At 31.3% G+C, this 19,095-nt stretch overlaps 4 protein-coding genes across 4 annotated transcripts; 3 read left to right on the top strand and 1 right to left on the bottom strand.

Annotated features, from left to right (window-relative positions):
- The first annotated feature begins 1,234 nt into the window (after positions 1-1,234).
- On the top strand, positions 1,235-7,448 carry LOC101507780 (uncharacterized). Its single transcript, XM_004491350.4, has 9 exons — positions 1,235-2,009; positions 2,707-2,752; positions 3,104-3,182; positions 3,338-3,383; positions 3,468-3,566; positions 4,591-4,659; positions 4,754-5,087; positions 5,230-5,375; positions 5,468-7,448. Exons 1-9 carry the CDS (start codon positions 1,506-1,508, stop codon positions 6,872-6,874), a joined length of 2,730 nt encoding a protein of 909 aa, XP_004491407.1. The 5' UTR covers positions 1,235-1,505; the 3' UTR covers positions 6,875-7,448.
- Positions 7,449-13,036: 5,588 nt separating this feature from the next.
- On the top strand, positions 13,037-14,001 carry LOC101507470 (LOB domain-containing protein 23-like). The gene is made up of 2 exons (XM_004491349.3): positions 13,037-13,191; positions 13,665-14,001. Exons 1-2 carry the CDS (start codon positions 13,039-13,041, stop codon positions 13,980-13,982), a joined length of 471 nt encoding a protein of 156 aa, XP_004491406.1. The 5' UTR covers positions 13,037-13,038; the 3' UTR covers positions 13,983-14,001.
- A 1,304-nt stretch (positions 14,002-15,305) lies between these two features.
- On the bottom strand, positions 15,306-17,560 carry LOC101507154 (mitochondrial acidic protein MAM33). The gene is made up of 3 exons (XM_004491348.2): positions 17,332-17,560; positions 16,923-17,245; positions 15,306-15,646 (listed from the first exon to the last, which is right to left on the bottom strand). The coding sequence occupies exons 1-3, from the start codon at positions 17,482-17,484 to the stop codon at positions 15,466-15,468; spliced, it is 657 nt and encodes a 218-aa protein (XP_004491405.1). The 5' UTR covers positions 17,485-17,560; the 3' UTR covers positions 15,306-15,465.
- A 741-nt stretch (positions 17,561-18,301) lies between these two features.
- LOC140919473 (subtilisin-like protease 4) lies at positions 18,302-18,752 on the top strand. The gene is made up of 2 exons (XM_073365494.1): positions 18,302-18,325; positions 18,423-18,752. Exons 1-2 carry the CDS (start codon positions 18,302-18,304, stop codon positions 18,750-18,752), a joined length of 354 nt encoding a protein of 117 aa, XP_073221595.1.
- The last annotated feature ends 343 nt before the right edge of the window (positions 18,753-19,095 follow it).

Raw genomic sequence — 19,095 nt, 5'->3', positions numbered from 1 at the left:
TTATTGAATAAACTTGTTTTCATATTATAAGCCAATTTAAAGAAAAAAAATAAAAACTGTCTATAAGCTAATTTGTCCCAAGAAAAAAGTATAACTTTTAAGTGGAGCTGAGTTAGTGAAGATAACGTTTTGTGTGAAAAAATGAAAAGAAAAATGTAAACAATGATGACGGGCAAAAGAACACGCAAGAGGTTCCGCCGTTTCGGGCAGCAAAAAAAAAAATGCCGTCATTTCCTTCCAGTAACGCCGTTTTCTCATGCTCACATTACAAAATTTTAAATTATTATCATCATAATAATGGAAATAATTTATTTATGAGTTGAATATGTTATTTTTTTTAATTTTTTTATGAAGAGTTGAATATGATATTTTTTAATTTTTTTTAAGAGTTGAATATGTTATTTACATTATAAAAATTGAAAGTTTCATTTTTAATTCGTGTAAAAAAATACAATTTTTATTTATTAGATTTATCTCAAATGACAATATCAAATGTTATTAAGATATATATTTATTTTTGGTGATTCATGATTTTCATTATGAGTTAGTTTAGTGGAATATATACAAAAAAATACAAAATTTTAATTTTATAAAATTATGATATAAATAATTTTAGTCTTTATTAAAATAAAATATGTTTAATTATTCATTTATCTTTAAAAATATATTTAAAAAATTATGAAAAGTTCATCTATAAATTTAAATCTTTTAGCTGAAAATAAAATAAAAGCATCAAAATTATAAAACAAAAGAAAAATTTAACTCATTTTTCTAGAATTTTTTTATAATGTTGTAAATATATATGTAGAAATTATTTAAATATATATATTAATTTTATGACAGAGAACAAAAATTATTTATAAAGAATTTTATAAAAATAATAAATTTTATTATTTTTATTCAAGAATTGAAAAGGAAATGTTACAATTTTTTTAGACCAGAAACGTACTAGTATTTAATTAGTCAATAAAGTCAGCTCAACTTACCATATCAAAATTGTTAAATTTTATGCGATAATACAAATATAAGTTCGTAATTTCCACTTTACACATGTAAATTCATTTGTGGTATTTGTTCAGTAATAAAACACACATTTAACTGTTTACTATCCATTGTTTTTTGAAGAGCACTCATCATTCGTATCATGTAGTACTAGTTAGCATACAGAAAATTCTTATTCTTATATTTATATATATATATATATAGAAAAAAGAGAAAAGTTTACAAAAAGAAAAAAAAAAGAAAAGGAGGGAAGAAAATAAGTAAATGAGTGAGAGTCACACACAAAAAGCCAACCTGATCCGAACCTAAGCTCCGTATGCAGACGACGAGGCTCGGACCATACTGAGCCTTCACGAAAAAAGCGAAGGCACCCCACCCACCCTCGAAAATAATGGAACCCAAAGCAAAACAAGAGAGAGAAACCAAAACAGGGTTTTAGAGAGAGATAGATAGAAAGAAAATAGAGTTTAGAGTTTATAGTAGAGAGAGAAACACAACCATAGATGGGTCAGATCGTGAGGAGGAAGAAGAAAGGACGTCCTTCTAAGGCAGATCTAGCTCGCCGTTCCGGTCAATCTCCGGCGACTTCTCAATCCGACCTACGACGGAGCCGTCGACGGCGAAATGTCAGATATAACATAGACTACGACGATTACCTAGACGAAGAAGACGAGGATGAAGATGAAGACGAGAGAAGGCGCGAGAAGAAGAAGCTCAAGCTTGTGGAGAAGCTCAACCAAGGTGTAGACGATGAAGAAGATGAAGATGAAGACGAGTCGGCGCCCAGTCGCGGTAGGTCGCGTGTGGCACACGCGCCCGAGTCAGAGAAAAGAAAATTGTTAAGAAAAAAGAATGATGATAGGGATGAGGAAGATGAAGAAGAGGAAGAAGAAGGGGAAGAAGTAGAAGAAGAAGAAGAAGAAGAAGAAGAAGAAGCAGAAGTTGAAGGGAATGAAAATGAAAATGCAGAGGAACACGAAGACGAAGGTGAAAGTGAAAGGGGTGAGGTATGTGCTGAAACTGAAAATTAAAAGAAAAAAAAAATAGTGAAAATCTATGAGCTACTGATACTGACACCAGCACCAACACCAAAGAGAATTCCAATAATAATTTGAGAAAATAAATTAATTGAATGTAATCAGGTTTGATTGCCGTGTCGGACATGCCTTCGATCAGAAGTGTTGGTGCCATAGATGTGAAAATGAAAGAAAAATAATGAAAATGAATTTGGATTTGTAGGGTTCTGTTGTGTGTGGGGAGGGAAGAAAGAGTGCGTGCGTGTGTATGTGTCCAGCTCAGCTGAAATCAGTGAGATATTTTTGTTGGGAGATGAATGAATGAATGAATGATATCAATTGGTCCATTATTCAATAAGTATATATCTTTTCTCTCTCTAGGTCTTTCTCTCTCTTTCACTCTCTCTCTCTGTCGGGATTTTGGGAGAGATAACTAACGGGTCAACTGTCATAAAACTAACACATACACATGCAGACTCTCTTTGATCACGCTTTCATTTTTCTCTCTCTATATCTAAATCTTCTATAATCTATTAATATATATAACCTTAACCTACTTATTGTTGTTGTTGTTGTTTTTCTGGTTTTGCCTGTCTCTGTCTCAATTGCATCGCACTCTTAGTTTTTGTGCTTTTTGACGGTTTTACATTACATTATTAATTGTGTTTCTTGGGTTTTGTTGTGACAGGTTAATGGCACAAAAGTTGATTCCAAAGGGCTCCAATCTGTTACAGGTTTGTGTTTGTGATTTGTTCTTTCGGTTGTTGTAATTCTTCATTCTTAAATTCCACTATTTTTTTATTATGATTTCTGATGTAACGTGTTCAATACTGTAAAGGGTAGGGGTGAAGTAGTGTTTTTTTTTTTTTTTTTTTTTTCCGATTTGAGGTTCGGTTGTTACAATTTATATTGGATGTAAATACTCTTAGTTTTGATAGCAAAATTATTAATTGGTTTTGAAATGAAAGGAAAGAAAAATATACATGAAAGTAAAAGAATTTTAAATGTATAAAAACCTTGGATTTTTTGTCACTGTGTCTTCCTCTGTGAGTTTTTCATCTTGATTTTTTTGTTTCTACTGTTAGGAACCCCTTTGAAGGTTTTGTCTGAGATTCCGTTGCCTGATAAGAGGACTCTTGAATTGATCCTTGACAAGCTTCAGAAGTAAGGGGTTTTGTTTCCTGTTTCCTGTTTTCTTCTCTTTTTTCTTTTGTTTAAGAGGGTTTATGGTTTCATATGTGGTGAACGATTTTGTATATTCTATTCCGTGGTGATGCCGTGTTTTATGCTGTTTGTTTTCTTGACCTGGATGATGGCAGGAAGGACACGTATGGTGTGTATGCAGAGCCGGTTGATCCAGAAGAGGTGCGTGGATTTTTCTTCGTGTAAATTGTTAGTTTTGCTGTTGGAATGCAATTTTGGTTGGAAATTCAGTTTTTCTCTTTGCAGCTTCCTGATTATCACGATGTGATTGATAATCCTATGGACTTCGCCACCGTGCGTAAAAAGTTGGCGAATGGATCTTACCCTACATTGGAACAATTTGAGGTGTGTTAAATGTATTTACTGTTCATTGTCAAGTAGGTTGGACAGGTTTCTTTTCTTTTTTGAGATTTTGATTGTTTTTGCAATATGATTATACTGGTATTCTTTGTCGATTATGCTTCTTGAAATATTGATGGGATCGTATTAAATTTAGCAAGTATAACGGTGATTGTTATTTCTACTGGATGAGTGTGTTTGTTTGTTCAATCTAACAATAGATTGGGATTTGGCATTGATAAATCATAAACGACAGTTTTCTTAATGTGGTGGCAATATTATAATTTAGCTCTCTGGGTCATAGATTCCTGAAAAATTTCCCTCGTGGTATGATCTTGCTTAAAACACAAGGCAAGACAGGATTCAAAATACAACATAGAAAATTCAGGTAGACCCCATTCTAGGGAAGATGGTAGGATCTTGGTAGGTGGTTTGAGTATGATGGAGAAAATCTGTAGAAACACCTGTTAGGAGAGAAAACCAGATGGTAAATAGTTAAAGAGGTAGAGGGAGATAAAAAACTATAAGTCATATCATTAAGAGATATTTAGAGATAAACTTCCTATCATTGGACATAATGCATGATAGGACTTTATGGCATTGATCGATCTTTAAAGCCAACTCCACCTGGTGGAAAAAGGTTTGGTTGTTTGTATTGTCTTGTTCATATCAACTTGTGAGCACACCAGGCATGGGGATGTATCTTGGATCTAGTTGTCTTCTATTTATGACTCAAAGTTGGACCCTCTTTTAGATGAAAAAGAGATGCATACAGGAGTAGACTATTATATCTGTAATTTGCTTTTCTTTGTATACAACCAGTTATCATTATCATAATATTCAAGAATTTCAAGAAACAAAATTGTTACGTTACCAAGGATCCCTTTATTTCATAAAAGTCACGAGCTTTATTTGCTTTATTATCTGAATCAATTTTAAACTGTGTATATAGGTAGTGTCTTCCTGACTAAGTGGTGTATTGAAAAACAAATTTTTTTTACTGACTTTTGAATGCAATTGTTGAATGCAGAGTGATGTTTTATTGATTTGCTCAAATGCAATGCAATACAATGCGCCGGAGACTATATACCACAAACAGGTAGAAAGATGATTACTTTCCATTGCTTCGCTCGAAAACTATGGTAACTAACCATTTGGTTGTGCTTGCTTTATGATCCCTGTATTTGTTACAGGCACGTTCAATACAAGAACTAGCTAGAAAGAAGTTTGAGAAGTTAAGGATCAACTTTGAACGCTCTCAGAGTGAGCTGAAATCTGAACAAAAAACCAGAACGAATTCCTTAGGTAATAAGCTAGGAAGAAGGCCTCTGGGTTATGCTTCACAGGAACCTGTTGGCTCTGATTTCTGTTCTGGCGCAACTCTTGCTACTATTGGAGATGTACTGCCAAATTCCCACCCAATGCAAGGGATCGTCTGTGAAAGACCTGGCAACATCAATGGCCTTGTAGAGGGGAATGCTTTCTTGATCGATGCTAATCAAGAGAAAGCAGAAGACTCCATATCAGGTATCCCATAAGAGATCGAGCTTTTCCATGTGATCTGTTGCACTGTGACTTCACTGTTTAATTTTTTGCATACTCTTAACATAAGATCTTTATATAAACATCTAACTATTTTTTGTTTGATTTTATTATTTTATTGTTTCAGGGAAAGGCCTTCTCTCCAAGTCAGGAAGAAAATCATTTGTGCAAGATTATGAACGCCGTGCTACTTATAATATGTCTACTCTACCAATTACTAGATCTGATTCAGTATTTTCGACTTTTGAGAGTGAAATTAAGCAGTTAGTTACAGTATGTATCGGAAGGAGTGAAATTTAATCCTTGAATACTTTAGCTTTCTTTTCTTGTTCAAAGCATTTACTGATGTATATTTTTGGCAATAGGTTGGACTTCAAGCTGAATATTCCTATGCCAGGAGTTTGGCTCGTTTTGCTGCAACTCTAGGACCTACTGCTTGGAGAGTAGCTTCTCGGAGGATTCAACAGGCACTGCCATCTGACTGTAAATTTGGTCGAGGTTGGGTTGGAGAGTATGAACCACTTCCAACCCCAGTATTAATGCTTGATAACCGTGTCCAGAAACAACCTAGTCTGGCAACAAAGTTGCAGTCTACTACTAAATCGACAAAGGTCCGCAAAAATGGCAAGAATGTAGAATCCTCCTTGGAACATTCTGTCAATGAACCGATGTTTGAGGTAAAACAGCCTGCAGTTTGCCCTGGTAGTGGGCTCACATCAGAAGGAAAACCATCTTTTTTTGGTTCTGCTGGAGTAAGACCAAATGCTTCTATCAATCTCACTCACCCTCAACCGAATGTCCAGACCAGGAAAGTTGGCAAGTCTGAGAATAAGGGTTTGAAACAAGTGGAGTTGAACTCTTTACCCTCGAGCGATCAGAACAATGCTAGTCTAGTTGCGAAGCTTACAAGTAACGCTCCTGCAGCTGTTTCTAAACCCAGAGAGATGGTACCAAGTAACATGAATATCTTAACATCTATGCCTTTCAAGCTGCCCGATGTCAACGGAGTCGCTAGTGGAGAGTTACCTAATGGAAAAGTCAGGAATACTAGTTTCAATAGACGAATGACTGCTCCATCATCTGAAAGTACATCAATTCAAACGGGCAGATCAGCTCCCTCTGTTACCCATGGGCTAGAGCAGAGTCTTAGCGACCCAGTTCAGCTGATGAGGATGTTAGCCGAGAAGGCTCAAAAGCAACAGGCTTCTAGTTCGTCTAATCATTCCCCCACCGAAACTCCACCAGTAACTTCATCAATTCCGTCTGGACGGAAAGAAGACTTGAGCAATGCTTCGGCAGCAGCTGCCCGTGCATGGATGTCTGTAGGAGCTGCAGGGTTTAAACAAGGACCTGAAAATTCTAGTTCACCCAAAAATCATATTTCCGCGGAGTCATTGTACAACCCAACCCGAGAGTTCCAGCAGCATCTTTCACGAATTAGAGGCGAGTTTCCTTCTGGTGGAATGCCTTACCAGTCAGAGAAGAATAACTTTCCATTTCAGCCACTTTTACCTCAACACATTCACCCAGTTGGTGTTTCACAGTTTTCAAACCGACCTATGGTTTTCCCTCAAGTAGCAGCTTCCGACCTATCAAGATTTCAAATGCAGCCGCCTTGGCAAGCTGTCCGGCCTCATAGTCAACCAAGACAAAAACAAGAAACACTTCCTCCCGACTTGAATATTGGTTTCCAATCACCCGGGTCCCCTGCCAAACAGTCTTCTGGTGTGATGGTTGACTCACAGCAACCAGACCTGGCTTTGCAGCTATGACACAGCGATCCAATTCTGGTGTGCATGTTTCTGCAAGAATTTGACTGATTGAATTTCGGCTCCTGTCGTTGGATATTAATTTTGATTCATAAAGCTGAGGAAAATGTTACGGTCATGTTACTTTAGGATGGGATGAAATGGATATCATGTGCTGGAGAAGATTGTTATTCCTTGGTTGCTTATGTTGGGAATCTTATTTTTTTGTTAAGTAGGAGGATTTGGCACAAGGTGAATCAAACTGAGTTTCTTTATGTTCATAAAACTTAGATTTGGGAGAGGATAGCTCTACGACCTTTCCATCTTTTTCCCGACGAGGATTACCGAGACGCCGCAGCTTGTATTTGTACTATCGACGACAGGTCTATTGGTTATGATCAAGTGTTGCTTAGATTTTTCATTAGATGGCAAAATATCTTTGTTGATGCATTGTATATTCATTACTAATGGATGAAATTCAGCTGCCTAGATTTTCATTTCATTAGAGGATTACTTGTGCATCTGAATTGGTGGGGAAGGCATCACTGTTTAGTCCTTAATGATGTTATTAATCTGTACATGAAATTTTTACGTGTCAGGAATGCGAGAGCATATTTGCTTTTTCTAAAATGAAACTTTTGGCTTTCCCCAGTCCTCACCTTTTGGATAGGAGAGGATTAGGAGGTGGGGTCTTCAATATTGCTTAGTTTGCCATTTTGGGTCATTGAACAAGGTTAGAAAAATACATGATATCGTAATGAAGTTAAGCATCAAAATATATATATGGTGGTTCCCACTAGGGGTGGGCAAAGTTCAGTTCTGCACTAGAACCATTTGAAAATTGAACCGAATTGTTTTTCAGTTTGGAAAAACCGAACTGAACCGGTTTTCAGTTCAAAGAACCGAACCGAACCGGTTTATAAAAGTGGTGCACCGGTTTATTATTTTGAACCAAACCGAACTGGTTTAACTTAATTTTTTTGTTCATATAGGCCAAAATTTTCATAATTACCCCTAATTACGACTAAAAAAAATTCGGTTCAAGTTTTTTGAAATAAAAACCGGTTTGATTTGGTTTTTTTAAACAAAAAACCGGTTCGGTTCGGTTTTTTGAATTGAAAAACCGGTTCGGTTCAGTTCTGATTTTACAAAATCAGTTCGAAAACAGTTCGGTTCTTAAACCAGTTCAGTTCAAAACCAATTTGGTTCGGTTCGGTTCATTGGTTCAGTTTTTGGTTTTTTTGAACACCCCTAACACTTAGAAGGTAAACGAGTCTTTCAGTAAGAATGTAAAGTACAAAATTTTAAGGTTGTTGTGTGTATGTTTGCAATATGTTTTCTCATATGTATCTTGCATTGTTTATCACAAACCTTTATATAGAAATTCCAAATCAATTAGGGTTGTTGATCATTGTAGTGATTCACATGGCAACACATAAAATATGGATCATACCATTCTTCAATTCAGCAGTTTGGTTCAGTTTTTGGTTTTTTTGAACACCCCTAGTTCCCACTTCCCACTTTCCAATTTGCAAGGCTTCAAGACACAATAATAATAATACTATAATGGCAGATACACTCAACCAATTGACATAGCGCATAACACCATACACCATTAGACATAAAGCATAAACTAGGTAAGCAATTTCATCCTCATATTTGCTCTGCTGGCATTTGGATCAAGACACGTTTACTTGTGCCTTTTTAAGTTCAAATAATGAGTTAAATTGCAATGCATTATGAATGTAATTTCTTTTTACACATTCAATCACATTTTAATAGGTAGATAGTTGTGACTATATTTTAGGAACTAATTTTGTTTACTAAATAAGTATTTAAATTTTAATCGAGAATAATACAATTTAAAGTCTTTAAAAATAAAAATGATGAATTTTCAAACAAAATCACTACATCGTTAATAACATAAAACAAAACAATGTTTACAAATGCGACAATTTATATATACAACAAAATAGCATAAAACAACACAATGCTTATAAATGCTATAAAATCTACATATACAATAAAATCACATTATGTAATATTGAAGACGTCAAAGCTACTCTTTCAATTTGTATTGAATCGATCAAAATTGATCTCTCAATATGAACCAAACAAATACCACATAAAGATAGAAAATCAAAACAGCGTCGCATCAAGACGACGAATCAAAACCATGTAGTATTGAGGCGACAAAATTACAAACAAAAAATATGAAAGAAAAATTAAATATGTATAAAGTTATTTATTTAAATAGAAGAGAAGAAAACAACTTGGCCCAATCACCTTTCTTATGCGAAGAAAAGAAAAACAGAAACAAAAGGAAAAAAAGGGTGAAAATGGAGGCATAGAAACTAAATTTGACAGCGTCATAACATGAAATAATAATTGAATGTACATTTAAAAAAAAAAAGGAAAATGTTATTTGAATGTGTTTTCTTTTTGTTAAAATTGATGTTTGAATTTGTTAATGCGAGTTTTTAGGTAACAAATTAGGCCCACAGCTTCACAAAATATTTAGTGATGACTCTTGTTTGTCCGAACCGAAACATCAAACAAGGTCATGTCAAAATTCTAACATGTTTTGGTCGCATGATTGTAACATGTTCGAGTCATAAATAAATTTAGAAAGGTACATATGTAATTGTTACATTTCTTAGTTGTATTCGGCAAAATTTGAAGACCAATATGAATGTTACATTTAATGATATTAAAGACCAATATGAATATACATTACTGTATGTTGTAGCACATGATTTCATAGACAATCCAAGCAAATCATAATGGAAATGTTTTAAAATCATATTTGAATTGCATTAGAAATAGTCGTTAAAATGAACTGGTCCAAAATGGACTGTCCCAAAAAGCTCGATATATTAGCAAGTATAACAAAAGGGATTTTAAGAATCAAAATTGACTCAAATTTACTTCCCATATATATATTAATTTTTTTTTTCTTTTCTTTCTTGAAGCAAATACAAGGTAGAAAACATTAAGGTTTGTTTTTTTTTTCAATTAACCCTGAAAATTTATGTTGTGAACAAGCAACAAAAATAAATAATACAAATACAATTGGAACAAAGCAAATTACAATATCAATTTGTTGAGTTGAAACATCCAAAAGAGTTTGAGAATCAAATCAGATTTAAACTCAATTTACCGTAACAACTAACATTTGTCTATAAAAATTAAAAAAAACCAATCAACCTGTTTATAGAAGAACTATGATGCTTACTATTCAGAAGTGTGATTGGTCCCTTGGAGACCATTTGATAGAAAAACGGGAAAATTAAATTGGAAGACTTTGCTTTTGCTTATTATTGGTTGTGGAAGCTTTTTTGTGAATGTTTTGCTTTGGATTTCTGAGAACACAAACATCACCATTGCATATGTATCTTTTAGATTGTGGTGAGGACTCAGAGAAGCACCCAAAGATGCTTGACAAATACAAAGCCATTTAAATGAAAATAAAATAATACAATATATGCAATGCAACTCTCACACAAGATGTGTATTTATATATGCATAATTATAGTGGTTGCAAAGGGGTGCTAGGGTCAATGTTAGTTGGCTGCGGGGCTAAAAAACTATATGTTAATTTGATTGACTAAATAATCAATTGGTTGTAAAAAAAAAATCATTTGGTTTAGATATTGTTTAATTAAGTAATTGCAAATATATCATTTTTACTTTCAATTCTTGTAACTTTTTATTAAATTTTTAATCATTGCAATATACTATATTTTAATTTTTATCATTAATGGTTAATTTTAATCTCTATAAAATTATTCATTTTGAAATGGGTCCATGTGATATTCAATATAATCTTTATTTGGAAGACTAAAATCTAATATTTTACCTAATACGAATAAATTTTTTAAAGATTAAAACAAAACTTCAAAGACTAAAAACAAAATGGTTTAACTGCGATGGATAAAAAAAAATTACAAAAGACTAAAAGAAATAATAGTATATTTAGATATACTAAAAGTATATTTAACTAAATCCGTTTGATTTTTTCAATTTTTATTTTATGTTTTTATAGGTTACCTCTATTAAATGTTATTATATTTAAAGTGTGTTGTACATTAAATATAAATATCTCTCACAATATAAATTTAAAATCAAATTCATCACCTTGTGAAAATTTAGATTAGATCGATATAGTAATATTACTTCAAATAGGAATTTAAATATTTTCATAAATGTGATTAGTATAACTTAAATTATATTTCTTTAATTTCTGTTGTGAACGTGAGAACTTATTTGGTGGATAATCTTTTAAATATTTATGTCAGTATTTTTTGAATTTTTGATGTCTACTATAACTTTTAGCTCATAAAATCTAACTTATTTAATTAAAAAATATTATACTTTCTCTAGTAAGAAATATAAGAAAAATCATAGTTAAAAATTTAATGTATCTAAACTAATCCATCAATTTTTTAACTTTCAACTTTTGTTTATATTTCTTCAATAGCGACACAATGTTGGTATTTGTTTATATTTCATGAATAGGGACACAAAGTTGGTATTTGATCGGTTTATTTGTTTGTCAATTCAGGGACACGTGATGGTTCATGCTAGTCAATTCTTTCCTTTTTGTAGATAGTCAAATGGTTTATTAGTACATAAACGTGTTTGACTAATTTATTTATCATTTTTCTTTGTGTTCACATCTTCCCATTTTGCTTACTAGAACTACTTTTTAATTAAAAATTTCGCATCATTTAGTTGGCACACAATATCAAAAAAATTATTATTTTTAATCAAATTTTTGAAAGATCAGTGTTCAAAGATATTCAAATCTAATGTTAAAAAAATAAATATATAACTTGTTTGAGTAAATTTCTTAAATAAATTTTGTTCCTAGTAAGCCTGATTAGTTATCTCTACAATTTAGGTATTTTAGATCTTTAAAACGATTAATTCCTCTAATTAATATTGAGATATTAAATTTTTTCACACAACTCCAAGAATCAAATTCAAGTTTTTTTTTTTAATAATAAAGAGTCATGTTTCAACTCTTCCAATACTATATTGGTATCACTGAAGTAAATTTTTGAAGAATCTTTATAAATTAAAAAAGTAAATTTTTAGAAATTTACTTTTTAAAACTACAGATAAACTTCTTCAACAAAAAAAAAAGTCATAAACCGGATACCAAAAAAGAATGTTCAAGAGGAACACTTTTATTTGAATAATACACAAGGAAATAGGGAGAAAAAATGAGCTAAGAGATTCTAGGTTCTTTCCTACCCATTTTATATTATTTATTATTCATTTGATTATGTAAAGTTCAATATAATAATTCGGCAATTAATAAAAAGTAAAAATTTTACTAATGAAGTTGAATAATAGGACTAAACTTCTATAAAACCTAAATTTAAATTTTTATTAAAAAGAATTATTCAAATTTTATATCCGACTTACTTCAAATAGAATTAACTTCGAAGAAAAAATCTACGAATAAAAAATCCTTAAAAGTAATTATATTATTACATTTTTGTATCAATTAATATTTTATTCTTTGTAATTGTATACATATACATTTACATATTAATTTGTACAATTTTTCTTACACATGCATGTGCATTTATTTTGGGACAAATGCATCTCAAAATTGGACTTTGTTTTGAGATTGGCTTACTTATCAAGCTCTAAATCAGCATAATCAAACAGATTACAGTGAGTGGATGGATACATAACGTTATAAAACTTGTAAATGGATTCTATATTTTTAATTTTCAATTTACTGCAATTTTTGAATGATTATATATTATATATGTAAACAACAATTAATATTAAAAATTAATAAGAAGGTGTACAAAAATATGGTGCCAAGGTGAGTATTTATTAACTTGCCTTTTTCATTTTATTTCGAATTCCTAATACAGATCTTTTTTTGCTTATTGATTTGATCAATGGCCTTCAACAAATTTAGAATCATAATGCAAAAAAACTTCCCTTCTTGGCATTGCAATATTAAAAATATAGCCGTTAGTATTTCCTACAATACAAATATATATACTATCTCTTAGAAAATAATTCTTCAGATTTTATACAAGATTTCCTTTTTCTTTACAAGAGCAAAGTTATAGAAAAGAATAAAATCTTTTTCGTTGGTGTCAGATTTTGTGTTTGGATTTTTTTTATTTTTTATAGGAAGAATTTTATTTTGTAACATCATGATTTATGGTAGGTGTGCAGCTTGTAAGAGTCAAAGAAGAAGATGCCCTTCTGATTGCATTTTCTCTCCTTATTTCCCTGCCAATGATCCTCAAAGATTTGCATATGTTCACAGAATCTATGGTGGTAGCAATGTTGGAAAAATGCTGCAGGTACTTATATGATATTTAGTATCTATATATATATATAGTAATATGTATTAGAATATAATGTAATATAATTTATTTATTTTACTAATGTACGTAGAAATGTTATTATATGTTACTATAAAAATAATATATGATTATAATATTTAGTATCTAGTTTGTTATATATTATTAAAAAAATAAATTTGACCTTTCATAATTTAAAGATTGTTAAAAATCACAATCATTTTGTATTTATCTATAGTAATGAAAATAATATATTTTAAATAATCAATCATAAAAAAAGTATGTTTTTTAAGAAGCTACTCAAAACAGTTTTTCATTTAAAATAACTTTTAAATTATTTTAGGTTGTATTTTATTTTTATACGGTAACAAACAAATGAAAACAAGTTATTACTATTTTTTTTTAATTATTATTTTTAAAATAAGTTGTAACAAAGAAATTCATAATCTTATTGTGAAATTTTAATGTTGTAGCAACTCCCTCACTATGTAAGAGAACAAGCTGCAAATACATTGTATTTAGAAGCACAATGTAGAATTCAAGATCCTGTTTATGGATGTGTTGGAATTATCTCTAAATTGTATCAACAAATCCATGATACAGAAGTTGAGCTGGCCAAAATTCAAACTCAAATTGCTTGTCATAAGAACAAAAATTCACGAGTTGAAGTTCAATCAAATTTCAATATTTTGTCAACTATTGATGCTGAATCAAACTTGAACTTCTTGCCACCTCAGGGTAACAACATGGAGTTTCAATGGCCTAGTCAAAGTTTTAATTGGTTCAATTAAGACTTGTTTTTTCAATAGATACAAGGCAATATAGCTTGATCTTATTATTCTATTTTGTTATTCAAAATTTAATTGATTTAGAGATTTTTGTTTTTGATACTATATTTGGCAAGTTTTGAGGAATAATTAAATGAATTCAATTATTGATATTTGTAGTGCTAAAAATGGGATGATTAATTTGTTCATTTGTTACTTATATTTGGCAACTTTTATTCACAATTCAAAGTGCTACTAATGCAAGGTTTGCATAAGCTATAGATTTTAAAGTATTTGGCAGTACTTATATTATATTTACTCTCTTTCATTTCTTTTTATAAATTCAATAACAAATAAATTTTACAAATGGAGAGTTTTAATGAAATATAAATATATTATAATTCAAAACCTAAGTTATAATTCATTTAACCCCTTTATTTTAACATATACAATATAATTTAAAACGCAAGTGATTATTTAATATTAATTTTACATACATTTTTTTCTTACTCATCTTAATTTATATATATATGCACACATTTGAGATTTTTTATACAAGATTGTTGAGAATATATATATTTGTGCTTACATTATTCACAACACTAAGAATAGGTACAAGATAATATATATGATATATATCTCCGACTTGAGTATTTAACTAAATAATTTATTTTTAAAAAAAAAAAGAAACCTAAATAAATAAATTTTCTCAACAATTAATTAATTTTCGTTTAGAAGAATTTTAAAGTAAATTTAAACTTAAAATGATGAGTTTTGAGGTATTATTCGAATTCTTATAAAATTGAGAACAAAAAATGACATAAGAAAAACGTCATCTGTAATTTTATTTTTAAAAATACACATCATGGAAACATCATAAGAATTAAAAAACGACTATATCATGTAAAATGGCATGAATGTGTAACTCGTGGCTCATGTAAGTCAAGAGGTACATACTTTTGGACTTTGAGTGATTTTTAATAGGTGGATGCTCGTCTAATTTCAGATGAACAAATACGTTGCTTCAATACACTATATGACTTTTTTAATCAAAAAAATACTAATGGACTTGTTTTTGCTCCCATAATTTATTTTGTGCTATTCAAAATATAAACTAATCGAGCACTTAAGTATTTGTGTACAAGTACAACTTAGCCGGCTTTTAAATAGAACTGATTATTGACCATTAGAATACATAAATATGAATGTAAATTTTAAATTTTTTATAAAAAAATGTTGCTTGCGCGCCTTGATTTAAAAAAAGTTTAATATGCGTTCCTTTGTTGGTATTTGATTTGATTTAAAGAAAGAATGGAGGCAGAAGTGCGAAAAATAAAAGTATAGAGAGAAAATAAAACTAATTTCCTATTACAATATAATAGTAGCAAGTATTATAAAAAAATTATATTAAAATAAAGAAGATAATTAAAATTCAACAAGTTTTGAATACATAATAACTTGCCCACTGTAGGATCTCATTGCAAAATATATGCCCTCTGCGAGAGAATTAAGCACCTGTAGCTGGTCTCTTTCCGTCAATGAACAATCCCATCGTTTTGAACCAACGCATTAAATTTCGATGTTCCTTTACATATAGCCATGCTTGAAGAAATTTAAAGAGTTTATCATTTACACCTCGCTCCTCTATGTAACTGTGAAATGCATCTCTCATCGTTTCATCTAGTTCTCTGTCAATTTACACACAGGTCAGTCAAAAAGTGCTCATAGACTTCCTACTTTCCCATTTACAAAGTTGGAATTAAAAACACAAATCAGATGGCAAATGGTTTAAGACAAAATAGATAATCCAGAAACAGCAAAGATGTTCATAGTTTACAACAGTCAACAACATAAGAACTACTTGTTTTTATGCAAAACAGGATTCAGCAGTTTTACCTTGGTTAACCCTTCCTATCTTATGTCAGCTACAAAAGAGCATATAACGAAGCATTCACGTCGGCAGTAATTAAGCACTCATATTAAGTTCCAGTGAAAAAAATAATGAAAGAACACACAATCTGAATATTTTCTGATAAAAGTTGTCAATTTCCATTGTTAGTTTGGGATTATATGTGAGAAATCCAAGGGTGAGGAGTAAAGGTCATATGCATAGGATATGGGTAGGGAGCATACTCGGAAGGTAGCATATTGAATTGATTAAAAGATGTAGAAAATGAGTACAAGATGTTTATATAGAAAGAGCTTGGGGAATGTGGAGGATTAACAAACTAAGTATATACTAACAAACTGTAACTAAATTTTCTACTACTACTACCGTTAAAAGACAATCTAATACTGTAAAACTATCACTATGATAGGATCAGGAAAGAATTGGATTCACATTCCATCTATTGTAGGCACTATAATATCGTGTGTAGTATATCCTGGTCTTTCATTGTGTCGTTACAACAAAAGACTATTAAAATCAAGGGAAAAATGCTTAAATTGCGCGCACACCCCTTGCAAAGGGTGGCATGTGTAATTGAAGGGAGACCAATGTCTTTAGCAGAACAGAGGGGTGTTATTAAAGGAGGTGGGTGCATTTTCCCTACAATCAACATAAGCTTAACAATCTCTACTTACAAAAGAGGAAGAGTGCTTATAGGAAGGAAACTCGACTTCAACTACATTGTTCAAATCCCAAAACTCAGCTTCTTCTTAACATCCAAAAATTCTTCTCTAATAATCAAACATATCCAAAACCATTCTCTACATATAGAAGAGAAAGAACAAAATGTATATATTTTACTTTATAGCATACATCTTCCTAACTGATTCTCTTCCTTAATCTATCTTTTTTCATCTTACATTGCTACACACTCCATCTATTTCAATTACCCTAAACTACACAAACATAAACCCTAAACTTTAAACAAAACAGATTATAAATTTCACCATAAAACAAAAATGCAAAACCCTAGTTTATCAACAATTCATAGCAGAGAAGAAATTGAGTAGACATACGCAAAAACAGGACCAGTGTATTGCGTGGGAATAAGAATGAAGCCATCAGATGTTTGAAGCTTAGGTCTCATGGAAACAGAGTGAATTCCAAGAGCATCTTCATAAAGACCACATAGAAAATTCAACGATTCCTTCTGTTCAGGTTTGGATACATCAACGTGAATGAAAAGCTGATCAATAGCACCGTCTTGTTCGTCATCGACATTGGACAATCTCATCACATAGATGCTAACTTCTTCATCGCCGTAGTTTCGCTTCAAAACTGGACCTTCGGAATCCAATGCTCCCTTCACAATTGTGAACGGTGATGGAGGACTCACTTTCTGCCATAGAAATGTGACGTCAGCGTAAAACATAAAGGTAAAACCCTAAACCCTAACAGAGAGAGAGAGAGAGAAAAAGAGAATACAGGAGGCATGTTCATTTTGGCAACTTCCATGTAGTGATCCTTGAGGGAACGGAGAATCATGGAGTCTACGGCGGATGATATGGTGGCGGCGCCGCGAACTGCCGTTGTGTGGCGGAGTGCGCCGATGGCGCCGACGAAACTTCTCTTCCACATTTTCGTATAAATTTCTACTGTGTTATGTTAATTTGTTTAGTGTGGTTTCCTCAACAAAATAAAACTTCCCCTATGTGAAAAACAATCATAGGTAAAGAGATTATTTAATTATATTACTTTACGGTTTAATTTAATATTTTATAAATGAGATTACCAAGTTTAATTTTTGTTTGAGACAAATATGTACGAATACTCTTTCAAAAACAAAAATAAATAGATGTTTTAATCAAACAATCATTCTAAATATGCCTATTCGTATTTTTATTTGGTTGTTAAAATAAAATAATATCTCTATCGATATATTATAACATATTTTAATGTATTTTTAAGCTTTACTCTTGACAAATCTAGGTAATACTCATTTCTTTTATAAATATTGTTGTTTTAGAAATAAATTGGGTTGTTTTAGAAAGACAAAAACCAAATTAACTATCATTTTATGTTTTTCACATACAACTAATTCAACAATTTAATCTTAATCCCAAATTAATATTATACATACAACTCACAATTCATTATACCTTTCATCTCATATTAAATAGGCTTAATTGCACTTTTGGTCCCCTATTATAGGTGAAAATTGAAAGTAGTCCTCCCATTTTGTTTCTCTCCAGTTTTAGTCCTCAAGCAGAATTTGAGTCCAAATCATGATGAGTTGTCATTTTTTTAATGACGTGGCAGACGCTTACGTGGAATAAACTTATTATTATATTATTTCTAATTAAAAAATATAATTTATATTTTAAAAATCATTATTATAATTGTTAAAAATCATTATTACAAATAAAATTTAATTGTTAAAATTAAATTAAAAAAAATGAACCCTAAACTTGAACCAGAAGCATATCATTCAACAAAAGCTTGAACCCTAAATTAAAAAACAGCCCCAATTCAACAAAAGCTTAGAAAATTCACCCATTGTTGATGAAAAACTTCAGCCTGCAAATCTCCTTGCGACCGGTTCGGGCCACGTGAATCCATCAAGAGCAAATGATCCTGGATTAGTATATGATATCCAACCTGATGATTATATACCTTATCTCTGTGGTTTAGGCTACAGTGATGTGGAAGTTGGGATCATTGCACACAAGACCATTAAATGCAGTGAGACTTCAAGCATTGCTGAAGGAGAGCTTAACTACCCTTCATTCTCTGTTGTGCTTGGTTCTTCACAGATATTCACAAGGACAGTGACAAATGTAGGTGAGGCCCACTCAACTTATGGTGTCACAGTTTCGGCACCAAAAGGGGTTGATGTGAAGGTCTAGCAAAAAAAGCTTATCTTTTCAAAAGCCAACCAGAAAGAAACATATTCAGTGACGTTCAACCATATAGGGTTGGGTAATAAGACAGAAGAATATGCTCAAGAATTTCTAAAATGGGCATCTGCTAAACACTCTGTCAAGAGCCCTATCTTGGTCAAATTTGCATAGATTATCAAAATTAAACTCTAGAAACTAAATCCCCATGAATTGGGGCTGTTTTTTAATTTAGGGTTCAAGCTTTTGTTGAATGATATGCTTCTGATTCAAGTTTAGGGTTCATTTTTTTTAATTTAATTTTAACAATTAAATTTTATTTGTAATAATAATTTTTAACAATTATAATAAT

Source organism: Cicer arietinum, chromosome 2 (assembly GCF_000331145.2).
Source record: "Cicer arietinum cultivar CDC Frontier isolate Library 1 chromosome 2, Cicar.CDCFrontier_v2.0, whole genome shotgun sequence".
Lineage (NCBI taxonomy): Eukaryota > Viridiplantae > Streptophyta > Magnoliopsida > Fabales > Fabaceae > Cicer > Cicer arietinum.
This window is presented reverse-complemented; position numbering and strand designations above follow the sequence as displayed.